At 50.9% G+C, this 18,550-nt stretch overlaps 8 protein-coding genes across 8 annotated transcripts; 5 read left to right on the top strand and 3 right to left on the bottom strand.

Annotated features, from left to right (window-relative positions):
• Nucleotides 1–75: 75 nt before the first annotated feature.
• M437DRAFT_38164 (uricase) lies at nt 76–1,041 on the top strand (the record flags this gene model as incomplete). The annotated part of the gene is made up of 2 exons (XM_041019786.1): nt 76–215; nt 270–1,041. 2 exons carry the CDS (start codon nt 76–78, stop codon nt 1,039–1,041), a joined length of 912 nt encoding a protein of 303 aa, XP_040884527.1.
• A 232-nt stretch (nt 1,042–1,273) lies between these two features.
• Nucleotides 1,274–1,899, bottom strand: M437DRAFT_37762 (ribosomal protein L13; the record flags this gene model as incomplete). The annotated part of the gene is made up of 3 exons (XM_041019704.1): nt 1,274–1,389; nt 1,455–1,815; nt 1,879–1,899. 3 exons carry the CDS (start codon nt 1,897–1,899, stop codon nt 1,274–1,276), a joined length of 498 nt encoding a protein of 165 aa, XP_040884526.1.
• A 341-nt stretch (nt 1,900–2,240) lies between these two features.
• On the top strand, nt 2,241–3,033 carry M437DRAFT_37851 (Cu,Zn superoxide dismutase-like protein; the record flags this gene model as incomplete). Its single annotated transcript, XM_041019727.1, has 2 exons — nt 2,241–2,331; nt 2,387–3,033. 2 exons carry the CDS (start codon nt 2,241–2,243, stop codon nt 3,031–3,033), a joined length of 738 nt encoding a protein of 245 aa, XP_040884525.1.
• A 749-nt stretch (nt 3,034–3,782) lies between these two features.
• On the top strand, nt 3,783–5,637 carry M437DRAFT_80145 (uncharacterized protein; the record flags this gene model as incomplete). Its single annotated transcript, XM_041027296.1, has 4 exons — nt 3,783–3,797; nt 3,848–3,997; nt 4,049–4,384; nt 4,441–5,637. The coding sequence occupies 4 exons, from the start codon at nt 3,783–3,785 to the stop codon at nt 5,635–5,637; spliced, it is 1,698 nt and encodes a 565-aa protein (XP_040884524.1).
• A 524-nt stretch (nt 5,638–6,161) lies between these two features.
• Nucleotides 6,162–7,912, top strand: M437DRAFT_71314 (disulfide isomerase PDI1 protein; the record flags this gene model as incomplete). The annotated part of the gene is made up of 4 exons (XM_041025657.1): nt 6,162–6,288; nt 6,347–6,563; nt 6,616–6,994; nt 7,049–7,912. The coding sequence occupies 4 exons, from the start codon at nt 6,162–6,164 to the stop codon at nt 7,910–7,912; spliced, it is 1,587 nt and encodes a 528-aa protein (XP_040884523.1).
• Nucleotides 7,913–8,449: 537 nt separating this feature from the next.
• Nucleotides 8,450–10,010, top strand: M437DRAFT_37432 (uncharacterized protein; the record flags this gene model as incomplete). Its single annotated transcript, XM_041019628.1, has 3 exons — nt 8,450–8,742; nt 9,099–9,596; nt 9,650–10,010. 3 exons carry the CDS (start codon nt 8,450–8,452, stop codon nt 10,008–10,010), a joined length of 1,152 nt encoding a protein of 383 aa, XP_040884522.1.
• Nucleotides 10,011–10,521: 511 nt separating this feature from the next.
• M437DRAFT_71312 (ESC reductase) lies at nt 10,522–11,370 on the bottom strand (the record flags this gene model as incomplete). Its single annotated transcript, XM_041025656.1, has 2 exons — nt 10,522–11,258; nt 11,313–11,370. 2 exons carry the CDS (start codon nt 11,368–11,370, stop codon nt 10,522–10,524), a joined length of 795 nt encoding a protein of 264 aa, XP_040884521.1.
• A 3,052-nt stretch (nt 11,371–14,422) lies between these two features.
• Nucleotides 14,423–17,435, bottom strand: M437DRAFT_71311 (transcription factor Cmr1; the record flags this gene model as incomplete). Its single annotated transcript, XM_041025655.1, has 3 exons — nt 14,423–17,201; nt 17,259–17,313; nt 17,366–17,435. 3 exons carry the CDS (start codon nt 17,433–17,435, stop codon nt 14,423–14,425), a joined length of 2,904 nt encoding a protein of 967 aa, XP_040884520.1.
• Nucleotides 17,436–18,550: the final 1,115 nt, after the last annotated feature.

Raw genomic sequence — 18,550 nt, 5'->3', positions numbered from 1 at the left:
CTTGCATTCCTCTCGAGCGTCTGTCCATCTACTTCCCCGCACACCTTCCGATCTTTCATCACAATATTTCCCAACATGTCGCAATCACAACTCAGCTATGCAAAGTACGGAAAGGACAATGTCCGCCTCTTCAAGGTCCGTCGTGAGCAGAACGGTGTTCAGCACGTCACTGAGATGACTGTCTGCACTCTTCTCGAGGGTGACATCGAGGAGTCGTAAGTTGCACCAAAACATCAAGGTGTTTCATGAATTTGTCTAACGAGACGCAGCTACACCAAGGCAGACAACTCGCCCGTCGTCGCAACCGATACCCAGAAGCAGACCGTCTACGTCCTGGCCAAGCAAAACCCTGTCGACCCTCCTGAGCTCTTCGCTGCCATCCTCGGCCAGCACTTCATCGACACCTACAGCCACATTCATGTCGCAAATGTCAAGATCATCGTCCACCGCTGGAGTCGCATGACCGTCGATGGTAGTGCTCACCCTCACTCTTTCCTTCGCGACGGTACCGACAAGCGCACCGTCGAACTCGTCGCAAGACGTGGTCAAGGCATCACCATCAAGTCGGGCATCGACGGCCTGCTGGTTCTCAAGAGCACTGGATCTGCCTTCCACGGCTTCCATAGAGACGAGTACACTAGACTCCCCGAGACCTGGGACCGCATTCTCAGCACTGAAGTTCAGAACTCATGGCAGTGGAAGCAATTCAAGAACGTCGAGCAGGTCCGCAAGGAGCAAGACAAGTTCAACAAGTGTTACGAGGCCGCCAATCAGATCACCCTCGACACTTTTGCAAAGGAGAACAGCGCTAGTGTGCAAGCTACCATGTACAACATGTGCAACCAGATTCTTGCTGTTGCTCCTGACACAACGGACATCGAGTACACTCTGCCCAACAAGCACTACTTTGAGATTGACCTCAGCTGGTTCAAGGGCTTGAAGAACACGGGCAAGGATGCTGAAGTCTACGCTCCTCAGAGCGACCCCAACGGTCTGATCCACTGCCGTGTGTCGAGAAAGGATCCCAAGGCCAAGCTATAGATATAGCATGGGTCTAATCTGGGAACAGTAGAGGAGTTTTCACGAAAGGATGATAGATATTTTTGTTATTGGGCGTTAAAAGTGGGCTGGCAATACAGCGTGGTTATAGTTACATGAGATTTGATACAAGAAAAAAATTTAAACAAACCCAATCGATACCCCAAGTGGAAGGTTTTGCCTTGAACGCCGTGATAAAGAATGCATGCTAAGTGATACAAGGACTGCGATGCTATCATTGCTGCTTCTTCTGAGCAAAGGCAACCTTGACCTCGGGTTGTTGTGCTATTGAGGGACGGGTGTAGTCCTTGATGATGTTTTGCTTGTAGGGGTGAGCGACGCCCTCAAACACTGCAGGTTAAGTGGTTAGAAAGGGTTGCTTTGCAAGTTTGGTGTCTTGCAGGACAAGGACTCACTCTTCAGCCTTGCCATACGATCATCCCTCAGTCTGTTCTTGGGCAGCATACCCCTAACAGCTCTCCTCAAAACCTCTGCGCCTCCCCACTTTTCCATCATACGGTCCATGGTGATTTCCTTCAAGCTACCAGGACGAGTGGTGTGGCTGTAGTACTTCTTCTGGTAGCGTTTCTTTCCGGTGGTGTGCAGATCGTTCAAACCAACGGCGACAACGTAGTCTCCGCAGTCGGTCGAGGGGTCCCAGATAGGCTTGTGCTTGCCCATGAGGGTAATGGCAATTTGCGAAGCGATGCGACCAAGGGGACGAGGGTCAGCACCGACGTCAATGAGGTGCCATGCGCGCGAGTAGGCAAGGTTTGTCTAGATATCTTCTCAGTTCCTTGCTCTTTTGAAATCTTGTCTTTCCGACAGTGCGGTGTGTACCTTTCCGACGTATTGCGACATTGTGAATTGGTGAAGGCTCGGTGGCCTGGATGGTGTTTCGAGGAGGGTTCAGGCGCGCGGTGGCGTATGGGTGATGGTATGCGGACGTCGAGTACAGGAGACCAGAATGTCGTGCGCTCGGGAGCAGAGGAGTATGGCGTATAGTGGTGTCTTCTTCCTCATGCGATGGTCAAGATTGTTAGTTCTCGATGGAGCAAAAGATTGCCAAGACCGAAGGCCGCCGCCGCTTTGAAATCACGGAAGGCGCAACCGGCTCGCTCTCTCGCCATTGTCGACACAGCATTCATCATGTTGTCTCTCTGTCTTCTTGTAGATTTATTTAGTTTCACTCATATACCGCCATGATTCCTCCGTTCGAAACAACCTTCGCTGTGCCTCTCAGCTGTGAATCGTGCATCAAAGACGTCTCAACGTCCTTGTACAAGCTTCCCGGTACATCCTCCCATTACCCCTCCATTCACTTGGACGCTCTCTAATACCCAACAAGGCATTCAGAATGTTTCCGCCGACCTTGCGAACCAACTCATCTCGGTGAACGGTACTGCCGCTCCTTCAGCCATCGTCGCCGCTATTCAGGACACCGGTCGCGATGCCATCCTCCGAGGCTCAGGCAAGTCCGAAAGTGCCGCCGTCTGCATCCTTGAAACACACTCTTCTGCAGTAAAGGACCACGTACGCGGTCTCATTCGTATGGTTCAAGTCGCTTCCAACATGACTATCATTGATCTATCCATCCGCGGACTTTCTCCTGGCACATATCACGCGACTGTTCGTGAAACCGGCGACATCTCGCGCGGCGCTGAAAACACTGGTGGCATCTGGGATATGCTACGTGCAAAAGAGGAGGGTAAGCCTCAATCTGCTAAGGGTATCTTCGGTACTGTTGAGGTCAGCAAGAGTGGTATTGCTTCCGTCTTCCTTGACAAGCCCATTCAGATCTGGGAGATGATCGGCCGCAGTATAGTCGTCTCAAGACAGCAAGACGGCAATTTCGACAAGGAGGATCCTGACACTCTTGTTGGTGTCATTGCCAGAAGTGCCGGCGTCTGGGACAACGACAAGACTGTCTGCTCGTGCTCGGGCAAGACTGTATGGGAAGAGAGGACAGAGCAAGTTGGTAAGGGCATGCTCTAAGTCATCGCAAAAAGAAAGACATATCGTGTAATTACGCGCTTGCATTGAGGATCTGAAAGATACCTACATGGTCTTGTTGTCTTGGAGTTACGAGTTATATGATAATGCCAACACAGCTTTTACACACCACTCCCAGGACACCTTCATCTCGGAAACACACCGACTCGTCTGTAAAATCGATTCTCTCAAGCGAGACACGTTTATCAGCAAATGATAATGAGCGGCACAAGTATCTGGCAGACAATTGGATGGTCGCTTTGAGTATGAAGCCAGCCAAGTGTCTTGATTCGAAACCAAGATGCTCGATCCAACTTGTTCACACGCTTCAGTATACTGCAAATTCCGTTTTAAGCGCCGTCCGCCAACCGAGTCGTCCTGCATGATATGCATCCTTGCCAAGCGCAGCATCTCTATCTCCGTGATTGGTCTTTCGACGCTCTCCAGCCAATGCCATCGCCCGCTCAAGCGCCCAAGTACCCCACGCTTGTCGACGTAGCACACGTTCTTGGTTCGTCCACAGCTGCATGTTATATCCCCTGATTGTCCATGTAGGTCTGTGTCTCTCCTCAGTTGTCTATTGAAGCACTGTGTGCAGATCATCTCTTCAGTTCGTGACCAAAACAGCTCGTGAATCTGTTTCTCGGATTTTTTACATCGTCACAGCCATTGAGTATCATACAGTCAGGTATATGCACGGATTGTGGTATTGCTGCTAGTAGGACATCTCCTTGTGGCTCTCTTCCTTGGTCATGTCGCTCAAACAAGTAAGTCATTCCATTGCGCTCGAGGGAACACCACTGATGGTTCACACAAGGAGATTGAGACATGGGTTCGGGCATTAGAGCATTATGATTACAACGAATACGACGCTGCTCTTCGAGCATTCATGACAGTGGCAGACACCTCAAAAATACTCTTCAATTGTGCCGTGATACATGCGACACTAGGAGAGCATACCCAAGCTGTGAGTAATACTGTTTACGACCTTTCTGCTTTATACTCATGCACGCCACAGGTTCACTGTTATCAGAGAGCAATCCACTTTGATCAATACATGGCGATAGCCTATTTTCAGCAGGGTGTTTCAAACTTCCTTCTAGGTGATTTTGAAGAGGCTCTTGCCAATTTCAACGACACATTGCTCTACCTCCGTGGAAACAGGTGGATTGACTATGATCAGCTGGGTCTCAAATTCAAACTTCATTCTTGCGAGGCACTCTTCAACCGCGGCCTTTGCTACATCTATCTTCAGCAACGGAGTGCTGGCCTCCAAGACCTGTTTTATGCTTCGAAGGAGAAGGCCGTACCAGATCACGATGTCATTGATGAAGCAATACGTGAAAAAGCCGAGGTGAGTTTTTGGTTCTGAACTCATATTGCATCTGAGTAATCCTATAACGAGAATAGGGCTACACCGTGTTCTCGATACCAGTTGGCATACTCTACAGGCCAAATGAGGCGAAAGTCAAGAATATCAAGTCAAAAAACTACCTCGGCACATCGACACTTGTCCGCGCCCAAGATCGTTCGAATCAGGTTTATCTGGATTCTCACCGTAACTTGACTGCAGCCAGCTTTGCTGTGGATGATCGTCCTGAGGAAAAGCTCTCTTATGCAGCCATCAATCTTGTAAGACCGGGATTGGCAAGTCGTTCGCGTCAACAATCAGAACCACCTATTCACAGGAACATGTTTCCGCCGACACCTCCACCAGAAGCTGAACGGACGACAACGACGAATCCGAAGCGTAAATCTTCAGAGAGCACGGCAAGTGTACCGATAGGAATGCATCAAAGCCGACCGTCAACATCAAAACCTGCCAAGCTGGATCTAGGACTAGCTGCTTTCGAGCACGCGTCCTCATCAACCACGAGTCTGGTGGTAGAGAAACCACGTTTAGGAACCAAAAGATCTGCTTCGGAAAGACCGAGAGCACGAGACTTGCAGCCTTCGCGTTCGAGTCCTCCGAGAGTGCGGGAATATGACAGACGCTCTGATTCTCATCGCATCGAAGATGATGCGCATGTCTTGCGACCAGATGTATATACGCCAGACACAGTGGCCGCAGCTGTACAACAAGCCCTCTCCGAGCCCGAGAAACTGCAACCGGTATCTTTTCACCACCAGCGAACCAGATCAGGAGGACAGTCCTTGCGCGAGTATCCTCGCTCCATCGCAGAAGAAGATGAGAATAGCGAAGAAGCAAAAGACAAGATGCCTCCCAGAGAAGACATCTCTTTGCAAGCTCTTCAAACCACAATCTCAAACGCACTTCCCTACGAAATCACCTCTGCTGTTGCACAACCATCAATAGTTACTCCTCCTACCCTTCGCAAGATCCGCGTCAAGGTGTTTGCAGGCGACACACGCTATGTCATGATACAACCCGATACTTCTTACGACACATTTTGCGAGCAAATACGCAAGAAATTTGGCTTCGCAGCTAAAGAAAGCTTCAAATTGAAAATGAAGGATGAAGAAGGGGATATGGTTACCATGGGGGATGAAGATGATTTGGAAATGTTGGTCGCGAGTGCGAAGGAACAGGCAAATAGAGAAGGAGCAGAGATGGGCAAGATGGAGGTTTGGGTGCAAGAGTTGTAATTCTTTGAGTAAGTGACGGCGGTTATGATGATGGTGGTGATATACTAGCTGAATGGTTGTTCTGGACTTTGTGTTTTCTGGCTTGTCGGATGGTCTTGATCCGAGTACAAATAGGTGATACTTGAATTGCAGATACCCCTTTCTTAGCAGATGGTATTTGTATGGTGGTCTCGTGAGACGAAGCTGTCATTCATGGATAATGGTCAGATCAGGCTATTTCCAGTAAGTGACACATAGACAGCCAAGTCCATATAAAGGCACAAAATAAATCGAATGTTCAAATCTACTCCAGAGAGAGCTGAAACCAGGGGCAACATTGGGAGGAAGGCGGGGTTCACGAAGCTTCCGAGTGTCAGAGGCCAGTTGGTCCCTTCGCCGGCTTAGCAAGCATTCAAGGTGATCTGTCTCCTTTAGCACAACTCGATCTTCTTCAAGAAGCAACCCAACAGACATTGCACTTCTTCAAACTGTGCTTGTCCTTGATTTGCTCCTCTCTCCTTCACCTCTTCACACATCACATCACAATGCGCAACTTCGCAGCTCTGGGTCTGCTCGGCGCAGCCGCCCTGGCCGCCGCTTCCGACGTTGTCGACCTTAAGCAGGACACCTTCAAGGGTTTCGTCGAGGAGAACGACCTCGTCCTCGCAGAGTGTAAGCACCGCCTCTTGCTCCACTATATCATCAGGACATATCTGACAAGAACACCCAGTCTTTGCCCCCTGGTGCGGACACTGCAAGGCACTTGCACCCGAGTACGAGGAGGCCGCTACAACCCTCAAGGAGAAGAACATTGCCCTGGCCAAGATTGACTGCACCGAGGAGGCCGACCTCTGCCGTGACCACGGTGTCGAGGGCTACCCTACCCTCAAGGTCTTCAGAGGCCTCGACAATGTCTCTCCCTACAGCGGCCAGCGCAAGGCCCCTGCGTACGTGACAACAACCTCAGCATGATTGAGAATCTAGCTAACAATTCTTCAGCATCGTCTCATACATGACCAAGCAGTCCCTCCCCGCCGTCTCCATCGTCGACAAGGCCACCCTTGAGGACTTCAAGACCGCCGACAAGGTCGTCCTGGTCGGTTACTTCGCCGCTGATGACAAGGCTTCCAACGAGACTTTCACCGCTGCCGCCAACGGCCTCCGCGACAACTTCCTTTTCGGTGCCACCAACGATGCCGCTCTCGCCAAGGCCGAGGGTGTCAAGCAGCCCTCGATCGTTCTTTACAAGAGCTTCGACGAGGGTAAGAACACCTTCGAGGAGAAGTTCACCAAGGAAGCCATTACCACCTTCGCCAACACCGCCTCCGTTCCTCTGATTGGTGAGGTCGGCCCTGAGACCTACTCTGGCTACATGGCCGTAAGTTTTGCTCCAAAGACTTTATTCAGGCGCGTGACTGACATTATATTACAGGCCGGTATCCCCCTCGCCTACATCTTCGCCGAGACTCCCGAGGAGCGTGAGACTCTTGCTACCTCCCTCAAGTCGGTCGCCGAGAAGCACAAGGGCAAGGTCAACTTTGCTACCATCGACGCCAAGGCCTTCGGTCAACACGCCGGTAACCTCAACCTCGAGGTTGGCAAGTGGCCCGCCTTCGCCATCCAGGACACCCAGAAGAACCAGAAGTTCCCCTTCGAGGGCACTGACCTTTCCACAAAGAAGATTACCAAGTTCCTTGACGACTTTGTTGCCGGCAAGGTTGAGCCCAGCATCAAGTCTGAGCCCATCCCCGAGAAGAACGACGGACCCGTCACTGTTATTGTTGCCAAGAACTACGACGAGATTGTCATGAACGCCGACAAGGATGTTTTGGTTGAGTTCTACGCTCCCTGGTGCGGTCACTGCAAGTCCCTTGCTCCCAAGTACGAGGAGCTCGGTGAACTGTTCAAGCCTCACTCCAACAAGGTCACCATCGCCAAGGTCGATGCCACTGCCAACGATGTTCCCGATGAGATTCAGGGTTTCCCTACCATCAAGCTCTTCCCCGCCCACGGCAAGGGTGAGCCTATTGAGTACAGCGGTGCCCGTACTGTTGAGGACCTTGCCACTTTCATCCGTGAGAACGGTAGCAACAAGGTTGATGCTGACGCTTCAAGCGATGATGTTGAGACTGCCGGTATGCCCAAGCAGGCTGAGGCTGCCACCGAGGGTGTCGCCGCTAAGGTCGCTGGTGCCGTTAAGGACGCAGTTGTCGAGAAGGCTGGTGAGGCTGCCGCTGTTGTCAAGGATGGTCTCGTCGACAGTGACGGTGACCTCGCCGAGCACGATGAGCTTTAAGTGATTCGCTCTAGATGTAGCAAGTCAAAAAAAGCTGTGTGGTGCATAGATAGGCACCCTGGCGTTCTTCTGGCATTAGGGATTTTATGGGTATCTTTAGTCGTTGATTTTGTGTAACGACCAGATCTTTTTTTACACAATACTGTACTCTAGAAGTAGTATGAAATTTTGATGCAACCCAAATATGTCTGATCTTTACGTGTTGTTGTGCTGAGCTAGGCGAAAATTACCTGGAGTTGTGTATGTGTTTGGTGTGCGCAGGTTGTCGAGGCTTTACTCTTCATTTGCTGCACTTCTTACAGTCATCCAACACTCGCTTTAATCTTTTGCAATAGGAGCTCCTCATTTCTGGCTCTCAACTTGACGAGCACTTTTGTTACAGTCTCACGACAGGGCTCGAATTCAACACCAAGCACGGCCATTCAGCTGGACTGATCGACCAAAACACATACACCTCTACTATCGTCTACCGACAGGGTATCGTCTGTCTGACTGTATCATATGAACACTCCCTACTAAAACAACACACCCCTCACCATGGCGCCAAAATCCACACGACACCACGACACAACCTCCGGCCTATCCTGGAACGAAACCATCATCTCCACGGCCTCCAAACCCCTATCGTCACAAATTTACGATTTTCTCCATAGATCTGTGGGCGTACCTCCTCCTCTATGTTCGATGAATGAGAGAGGAATGGGCGTTGATGCTTTGGAATCGATGGCTCTGAGGTGTCTTTTGAACAATTTAGCGATGCTGGAGGTGCAGAGTTTGGAGGGTGTGCCGGAAGTTTGGCTGAAAAGGCTCTGGGAGGAGATTCAGAGGAAGTGAGTACGCTTTTTTCTTTCGTTTTGGTTTAGTTTGTTGTCTGGAAGGGGTTTGGGATGGGAGGTGGTAGGGGCAGGGTTGCCCTGCTTACAAGTGTTTTTCGATACGATGATGGTGTTGGAGCAGCAGATGAGAGAAGTCGGATGTGGTGAGTCCCCTCGGACCTTCAGATAGGTCTGCGGATACCGTGTTGGTGCTTTGGTCTTGTTGAGGCCTGTCATCGGGGAGAGATCGCTGCATATCTGATTTCGTCCTGGCATGTCCAGAATAGTATCACACACCACATGCTACTCATCTACCACCTTTTGGACAGACCACAATGCAGAGTCTCAAACACTAACACAATCTCTCATAGCAACCTCCAATCCCTACATCTCTGGCAAATCTTCACAAAAGTCTCTCCTTCCTCTCCACCAACTCCAACCTACAGAACAACAACTCACAACCACCTCCCCCTCGCCCTCCTCAGCCCTTCAATCTCAGCGCCTCCTGCAATCTACCTCACATCTCTCACACTCATCTCCACCATCGCCGACTACAACACCTCCATCCATATTCTCCCCTCTCTTCCAAACCTAGTATCCCTACACATCAATGGCTCTTCCTCATCCACAGCACAAACTTCAATGATCACCGACGATACGATGAGGCTTTGGAACAAGAAGGCGAGAAACGGGACTGCGTTTCCTTGTTTGAGATACCTGGTTTTGAGGTTTCAGTTGGGTGTTACGGAGCTGAGTTTAAGAGAACTGGATGGGTTTGGAGCTTTGGAGATGATGGTTACGAGTCGATGCGGAGTTTGTGTTAAACAAGGGAAGAAGATTGCTAAAGATAAGGGATGGAAGATGACGAGGTAAGTCTGAAGTTCCGGTAATGGGAATATGCTGACGAAAGATTGGTGAGCAGTAAAGCCTTTTACGCCCACGCATCCACATCCCTCGAAACCAAGCCCTCGGGTAGGAACTTTGTGGACTTGGTTGATGAGTACATAACGACCGTCCTCACCTCCTCTTCCTCTTCACCCTCACCACCACTCTCCCTCATCCAATTAGGACGCCAACCACCCAACGCATCAACAAACATCCTCTTCTCCACCTCCGAACTCGAATGTTGGGTCCAAGACACCGAGAAAACCAAAACCATAGAGACAGAAAGAAGAAAACGAATACAAGAAAAAGAAGAAGAGAAACAGGAGAATGGGAAGAAGAGACGGAGAATCAAAGATGCAAAGAAGAGGAATTTGTTAGAACTTTTGGAGGGAATGTAGAATGGTTATGGGGGAGGTGAGAAAGAAGGAAGTAAAGGGTGAGATAATTGATTGGGGTTGGTACTTCCTTGTCTTGTTTGGGTTTCTTACTTTCAGCAGAGATGGGTAAGCGAAGGTGTCAAGGCAGGTACGAGAGGTATGGGCTCTGCCTTCCATGTGATTTAATCACGAAACAAGCACACTCAATAGTCAATAACAAAGTAGTCATCTCCAGACACGAGTTAAAGAAACAAGCATGTTATGGTCAGGGAACAAATCAGTAATTTTCAAAATGCTGAGACTCCAATTTTTTTTGTGCTGTCTAAGTATAAAATAGCTTTGCGTATGATGGATTCAAAACCCGTGAACCCATTTTTACCATTCGTATTATAGTAATAACGCCATCCGCTCATGATCAGAGAGAAAAACAAAGGAAAAGACTGGGTTGTATCATCCATGTGCTCCTGGCACTAAACATGCTGTTGCTTCATGAAAGTTGTTCGTCGAAGGGGAAGGAAGAGAGGAAACTCCTTTACATGCAGGCGGCACCGTCAATGCCAATGACCTTGCCGTTGACCCACTCACCATCCTGGGAGGCGAGGAAGCAGACAACGCGGGCAATGTCGACGGGCTGGCCAACACGCTGCATGGGCGACCAGGTCTTGGCGTACTCGTCGACCTGGTCGTCGGAGAGGTTCTCACCACCGGGGATGTACTCGCGGCAGACGGCGTGGTACATGTCGGTCTTGATGCCACCGGGGGCAACAGCGTTGACGGTGATGCGCTTGTCACCGCAGTCGATGGCCATGCAGCGGACGAAGGTCTCGATGGCACCCTTGGAGCCAGAGTAGACGGTGTGCTTGGGGACACCCTTGGCCTGACCGGTGATGGAGCCCATCAGGATGATACGGCCGCCAACGGAAAGGTGCTTGTAGGCCTCACGGGCAACGAAGAACTGGCCACGGGTGTTGATCTTGAAGACGCGGTCGAACTCCTCCTCGGTGACATCCTTGAGGTGACCGAAGGAGACAACACCAGAGTTGGAGCAGACAATGTCGAGCTGGCCGAAGTGCTCAACGGCCTGGTCGAAGAGCTTGATGGTCTCGGAGACCTCGCCAACGTTGGCCTTGAGGGCAATGGCGTCGGATCCGTTCTTCTTGATCTCCTCGACAACCTGGTTGGCAGCGTCGGCAGAGTTGGCGTAGTTGACAACGACCTTGGCACCACGCTTGCCGAGCTCAATGGCCATAGACTTGCCAATACCACGGCCTGTTGATGGGTGTTAGAGCAGGTGATGTTTTTGAGATGCGGCAGGGAACTTACCAGAGCCAGTGACAAGGGCGACCTTTCCGTCCAAGCGAGAAGTCTCAACAGCAGACATTGTGATTTAGATGATTTGATTGGGTTATGAAGAGTGGGAAAGAGGTGGTGGAAGCGAGTGGCTTTGTTGTGCAGTAGATTGGTAGAGGAGTTGATTGATGATGAGAAAAGAACGACTTAGCCTGGTCATTGTAGACCTCTATATACCATTGATGCTCGCTCTTTCGTTCTCAAGAAAGCACCGAGGTGTTGAGGCCATCTTCGGAGAATATCCCAATGATAGAACCTGACGGCTCCACTCGGGGATGGTAGAAGCAATGGTCCAAACAAGCACTGGGCAACGAGCGTAGCAGATAGCAGTGTACCAACCTACATCGATAGCTAGCTAGGCTTCAATTGGCGACAAGGCGAAAGTGTGCAAGGGGATCTTCGCGCCGGACCAAGTCGCCGAAAGCGCGAGGAGCGAAAATGCTCTCAATCGTCCGTGTGAGTTTCGGAGAGGCATTATCGAACAAGCAATGGCCGGCAGGGCTACACGCAGTCAATCGACCGAGAAGGCGACATGGCATGCAATTCGCGCTGGAGCAGCTGCAGAATCGATGTTCAGCACGGACGCCCTTGCCAGCCAGTCTTCGGACATTTGGTCTTGGGTGCAGGATGGCGGCGATCATTGCCGAAGTGTCGTAAAGCACCCATGCTCCCGAAGACAGTCGTCTACCTCACCACTGCAACAGCTGGTGAAACTTTAGATACGTCCACCTCGCTGATTTACAACCCTGTGTTGAGACGTCTGTACTTGACTCCAGTCATCTGAAGCGGTGTGTTCACAAGCCAAGTATTCGTGCCTCTTGTTGTCCTTAGCATTCCAGAAATACTTGATGCATCAGGTCTGTTACGAAACGTCCAAGTTTAGCCGTGGGGCTGTCGGAGAATTATCGTGCGGCAAAAGACTTTCGTGCTTCAGATTGGTTCCAAAACTGGGACGGGCAGTAGTGGCCGTGTCGTCTGCCAACTACGGACAAGCCTCCTAGCTCAAAAGACGAATCGTGGTCCGTTTCGCGGCTCCGTTTCGTGATCTGTGGGGTAAACCGGTCCAGTCCGATCTTCCTATCTGCACCTTGCCAAGGCCGAAGTTTGTTTGCACGTCGCACGGCTCGGACGTTGAGGAGGATGAAGGAGCAGGATGGCTTTTTGGGCGCTTGTTATTGTTGCTTGCATCAAAATATTGAGAGGCTTGTCTGTTTGTGCCCCTCTTTTGCGTCGTCTGGATTCCTGCTAGGCGCTATTGATTTTGGTCTCCTGAGTTGCTTACGGGCGTTCGTATCTGCATTCCTGAGCTTCAGCTCTCTCGAGGCGAGCCGACCAAGCCTCAAAGTGCCGCTTCCTTCTCGTGTCGTGGAAGCACCGGTACCATTGCCGGCGCGAGGGTCTCGCCAGAGCATCATGAAAAAGGGCAATGCTACAGCAGATTGTTGAGTTTCTCCACCTTGATGGTACTGAAAGCGCTGAGGACACAGCATGTACTGTTTTGTCAGCAGCGTGGCATGGATGAGCCAAGCAATAACTACCACCATCACCCTGGTTAGCTGTAGTGAAAGAGAACATGTTCGCCTAACGTGATACTGTACCACGCTCAGGTGACCTTACTGAACCTTGGAAATCTTGAGAATCAGCAACAGATTGTGCCTGGGGTGGCAGGGTCTTTTGTCAGCTTCAGTAACACAGCCTCTTGCATACTCTTGTAAGCTGTTTTGCAAGGCATTTTTGTTCAGACGTACAATTGCGCGGCCTTCTGCTATTCCTTCACGCTGACTTGCAGCAAGCACACTCTACTTGAGCTCGTTGCATATTTCTCTGGATAAAATTGTGCACTTCATGCATCATGCAGAGTGATTATAGCTCCGGATACATATCGGCTGCCCGCTCAGTCCGCTGCAGCAGCTATTCCTGGAACCTTCATCACCAGCGCCATAACCAATGGATTGCTATCGGAGCTCTGGATGAGGCCTCAGAGTATCGTCGTTACGTCTACGCGTAGGAAAACCTGCTCCAACACCATATTGATGATCTTTTTGCGGGACTCCACGGGGTAGTGGAGATGCTATTCAAGCATTTAGGTGAAGGGCTCACAGAATCCGACTATCAAACGCGATACATCCGAAGAGCTAGGAGATCAGAAACACTGTTTCAGGAGATGCAGGAGGGAAAGCATGCTAAGGACGTTGTCCGTCCGGCAGAGCAAAATAGCAACATGTACAGATATCACGTACCCAGGAGCTCGACAGCTTTCTCAGATAGCATAGGCAGCACAACAATACAGATGGCAATATCGCCTTCAATACTACCTGTAGCTTAAGACACATTGAGCAGAGCATGGCGGCAGTCGCAGTGCAGTGCAGTGTTGTGGTTTGAGATCAGGTGGTCTGTTCCATCTCCAGACTCCGGATCACCATACTAGACACGAGACCTCCTCACCTCCGAAGTGCACCTCCGGACATTGTTGGTTTGATCTGCTATTTTCAACACCGGCCGTCACACTGTGTCAGAGTGAAAGAAACCAAAATCTGATGATCCATGCACCGGACAATGTTGGTTTGTCCGATCGTGGAAGTGGTTATAAAGTCGCCCTTTCTCAGAGACTTGTGAGTTGCTTGTTTTCTTCTCAAACACCTGTTGTGGTGATCAAATCGACAGATGACCTCGACAACACGAATCTGAAGCGAAAAGGGATACTGCTGTGGGACATCAAACAGAGGATAGCTTATGCAAGAGGGGGAGGAGATGAGATGGAGCATGATCAGACGCAAGGGAGAAGATGAAGGCACTGGAGGGGAAAGGAGTTCAAGGAAGATCAACTTGGATATGTTGCATCAAGGTCTACCTGGAAGAAGAGAAACAGAACATTGGAAAGGACAACAAAACGCCATTGACCGCTTCCCTTGCGGTCCGAGGGATTACCACCCATCTGGTATCAAAGACATTATCGTCAAAACAACAAACAAAAAACAGGAAAAAATACAAGACACGAGGCCCACCAACGCCTAAAACACCAAGGCCATCTATTTTGGACAAAGACAGGGAAGAAAAGGTCGTAAAACATGAGATGAGAGCATTTAGCTTCTCATCAAACGATCAAGTTTGTTGCGGACACCATCAACAAACCTGTTGGAAGTGCCTTCGTCCATGATCTCAATACAGTGAGCAAGGACAGTGACACCATGGTCCATTGGAATGTGAGTACCGTCCCTCTTGCTGAGAGCAGGTTGACCTACACGCTTGCTCAAGAAGCGAACGACCATAGGATGATCAACTGGCAAAGCATCAATTGCAAAGGTAGGTCCCGGCGAGGGGAAGCCTCCAGAAGCGTTTGCTGCAGGGGTCTCCTTGTTGATGAGACTGTCAGTCCACAACACAAGAGCCGCGCGGTAGATTGCGCCGGCCCACCATGGAGGACGCACGCCGCGGGGCATAGAACGGATGATGCGTAGAACTTGACCACAGTGGAAGACGGCTTCCTCAACATCGGCGATACATCGCTTGTGGGTCCAGACCAACTGCTGGTAGGTGCCGTCGAAACCTTCACGGCGGGCCAGACGCTCGATCTCCGAAAAGTTGGTCACTGCATTGAGGCTGATGAGATGGAATATGACAAGGTTGGCTTGCATGACAGCACAGATAGGGTTGACCTTAAGATAGCGGTCGGCCATATCGTACCAGCGTTGAAGCAGCGACTGGACTTCTTCTAGACGGCATCTAGTCGATGATGCAGTGACAGTGCGTGTCTTGTTGCGTGAGGAGAGCGAATCGGAGAAACAGCTCATAAGCTGACCGTAGTGACAGACCATAGACTGAAGAGGGTGTAATAGTAACCTCATCTGAAGAGGCGTCATTCCGATGCCAAGCGAAGCCATCTCGTCATCTAAGAAGTGACGGAATAGATCGTGCAGGGACATGGGGCGGGCACCCGAGCCGAGGGAGGAGTAGCCACCGGAGAACTCATGTACCTGCTCGAAGATCTGTGACCATTCAGGAGCGCTCTTAGCCTGCCACAAGCGGTCAGAGTCAGGCATTGGAGCACCGAACTCAGTCACAGAGAATAGCGGGGCGGTATCATGAAAGAGTGCAAGATCCTGATCAATCATGACCCAGGAGTAGACAAGTCTGCTGCGGCTCTCATGCTGGATCCATTCGGTCCACAGAGAGTCGGCATTGCCTTGATGGTCGATGTGAGGTGAAGAGAATGATCTGCCGTCCAAAACACCAGAGTGTCGCAGCATGTGGAAGTACATGCTTCGCTGTCCCATGGCGATATCCATCTGCCACTTGTCTCCACTCCAAGCCGCCTGAGAAGTGAAGAGGAGAGCAGAGTGTAGAGCAATTGGATCGCCAGCCATCGTGATGTTACGCTCGATAAGATCAAAGAGCGAGATGCGGCAAGCTTCGGTGAGACCGCCGGCAAGCCATCTGGCCTCAGTAGAGCTGATGTTCATTGATCCTTGGGCGATCATCATCAGAACCAACAGGCTAGAGGCCTTGTCGTTGTAACAATGCATCAACTCATTGGCATCGAGAATGCCTCGAGACGTCAACGAATAATATCTCTCGAAGCCATTGGCGTAGGATCGAAGAAAGTACTCGAGGACTCTGGCTGGGGGCAGAAGAACGAAGTTTGAGCCACCGTTTGACATCGGAGACTGACCACCTTGTTGACCTTCCTTGTGAGTTTCGAGAGCCTTGTGGAGAAAGGTCTGGGTGATGGCGAGGAGCTTGTCACGCGTGCTTTCATGAAGTTGCATGACAGCCAGGTTCTCACCACCAGCGAAGTCGGCTTCGTCCCAGGTGGGAGTCCATGTGCTCCATCCCTCGTGGTTCTTGAGTGTCTGCTCCAGACATTCGAGGTTGATCTTGGCGGTGGTTGGACACGAGCTTGAGGGGATGGTGGGTGTACATCTGAATACGTTCCATCCGTCCTGAGCAGCGATGACAGCTCTAATGTCCTGCCCATCGTTTGAGATCATTGACGCCGTCGACATATGTCTGGCATGAGCATAGAACATGTTGTTTGAGTTACCAAGATCCATTTCGGCGAATGATCGCTCGACCTTTGGTGTCTCAATAGGAGTGATCAAGGGGGCACCGGCACTGGCCATCTCGGGAATGATGGTAAGGGTGTTCTCAGTAGGTGGCATCAGTGACAACTGAGTCGGGTCGAAGCCCATGCTGGGGTCAAGCATCAAGTCTGCACGAGCCATATGATCGAAGCCCATAGGCATAGGCATTTGGCCCCAGTCAAGCATGAAGCGAGGGTTGGCATCGTCTTCTTTGGTACCGTTCATAAAGTCCTCGTAAGTAGGCATGTGTCCTTGGATGAATCCTGAGTCAGGAGTAGCCAGAGGTGAAATCTGTTGAGCAGGAGACGTGTGGCCATTAGACATTGGTTGCTCGAAGTATTGAGCAGAGGTATCTTTCATAATCTTCTCCTCGGGAATGGTTGTAGGGACGCCAGAGCCTGGACTCGAAGGCTTTTGGTGCATGTGTTTCTCGGCCGACTTTGGAGAGCCAACAGGCATGGGGGCGGCCTCAGCAGCGACAGTCTGGTCTGGAGGAAGGATACCATTGGCAACACCACTGGCAATGGTCTCGGCTGTGATCAAGCCCATGCGGTTTGCATTCTTGGATGAGCGACGAGTAGGACGGAGAGTGCAACGAAGGTTACGTCCCGCACAGCGACTGCAAGGGAACTTCTTGTCGCACTTCGTCTTCGTTTTGGCACAGTTGCTGCATGCAATCGGTGTTCTGCCGGCTGACTTGGGGATCATGCCGTTGGCAGCAGGGATGATCTCTTGGTTTTGGTCCCGGCCATGGACTGTGTAATGTCTTTGAAGGAGATCGCTAGAGATGGAATTAGCCTGAGTTCTGTAATGTCTTGCCAAGCAGTATGCGGCTTACCGTCTGGCGAATGACATGTGGCAGGTGAAACACTTGAAAGGCTTAACGTTTGTGTCTAAGATGGTCAGCAAGGGTCCATCTCTGGAGAACATAACCATTGGCCATACGGGTGAGAATATGTCTTTCGAGATGTTCGTCCCTGGTGAACGAGTGACCACAATATGTGCAGAAAACCATTGTGAGACGAAGGGGTAAATTAGAGTGCCAATGGTAACGCGGACATGCAATGATAAGCGAAGGAGATTAGAATGTGGAAGGTCAGAAGATATGAGAAGGAGAAAAGAGACAAAAGGTAAGAAGTGAGAGCGAGAGGTGAGCAGATGAGGTGCTACTAATGTGTTGGACCAGCCTGACTGAGTTGGATACACTGATGGTATTATTAAAAGCTGCTGGGCGAGGAGCATGGAGCTCGGGGCTGGTTGCGGATCCTTGACACATCATGACTTGTCGACTAGAGTACCAGCGAAGCGAGGCATATGGTCCCAGGGGCGGAACGCATTTGGTGCATAATCAAGCTATCATGGGCGACGTTTCGTATGGTTTCATGCGGGCTCAAAGCATAAGCCCCAGTCGGAGACACACACTACGACGCACGCCAACCGCCCCATTATCGTCGAACGTATGCACGAGTCAGCCCGCCTCCAAATTCTCCTACCCACCTTCAAGACCCTAGCAGACGGATCTGAATGCGCTTGGCACTGCGGTTCGACTTGAGTCCAATCGGGTGTTCTATGATAAGACCTAAAACGGTCAACCTTCCTGCACAACGCTGCCGCTTATGGCATACGCCCGCCAAGCTCGGCGCGTCCACTCCGTATATAGATATTGCTCTGTCGTCGGGTCGAGGCCTGCGCTGTACAATCATGGCGTCAGCATAAGTCAGGTCAGGAAAGCACATCGCGTTTAAGGTAGCACAGCGGAGCCGTAGCCAAATATCAAATTCGTGCGAGCCTTTGACGGAGCGCCAGATCAGCCACTATCCAAGCGACAGTCGGAGAGATTGGATCTAGCATGGCATTTGCAGCAGAGCAGCTAACGTGCAGCTCGATCTTCCTGCAGCACCCCGGAAGCTCTCTCAATCCCCACTCTGTCATGAGCCGTTTGTACCTTCTCGTGACGCGATGGAACTTTACGGAGCATACATCGTGGAATGGTGATGCACTCGTGCGTCTGCGCAATGACGATCTCTGTACAAACAGTCCTCGACAGTGACACCTGGTCGTTCAAGGGCAGCCTGAGCAACATCATCCAGTAATCCGACGATCTTGCTTGTACCTGCCCCTGTAGCACGG

This window comes from Aureobasidium melanogenum (assembly GCF_000721775.1).
Source record: "Aureobasidium melanogenum CBS 110374 unplaced genomic scaffold scaffold_1, whole genome shotgun sequence".
Lineage (NCBI taxonomy): Eukaryota > Fungi > Ascomycota > Dothideomycetes > Dothideales > Saccotheciaceae > Aureobasidium > Aureobasidium melanogenum.
Note: the sequence above shows the minus strand (reverse complement) of the source record. Positions and strands in the feature narration are given on the sequence as shown.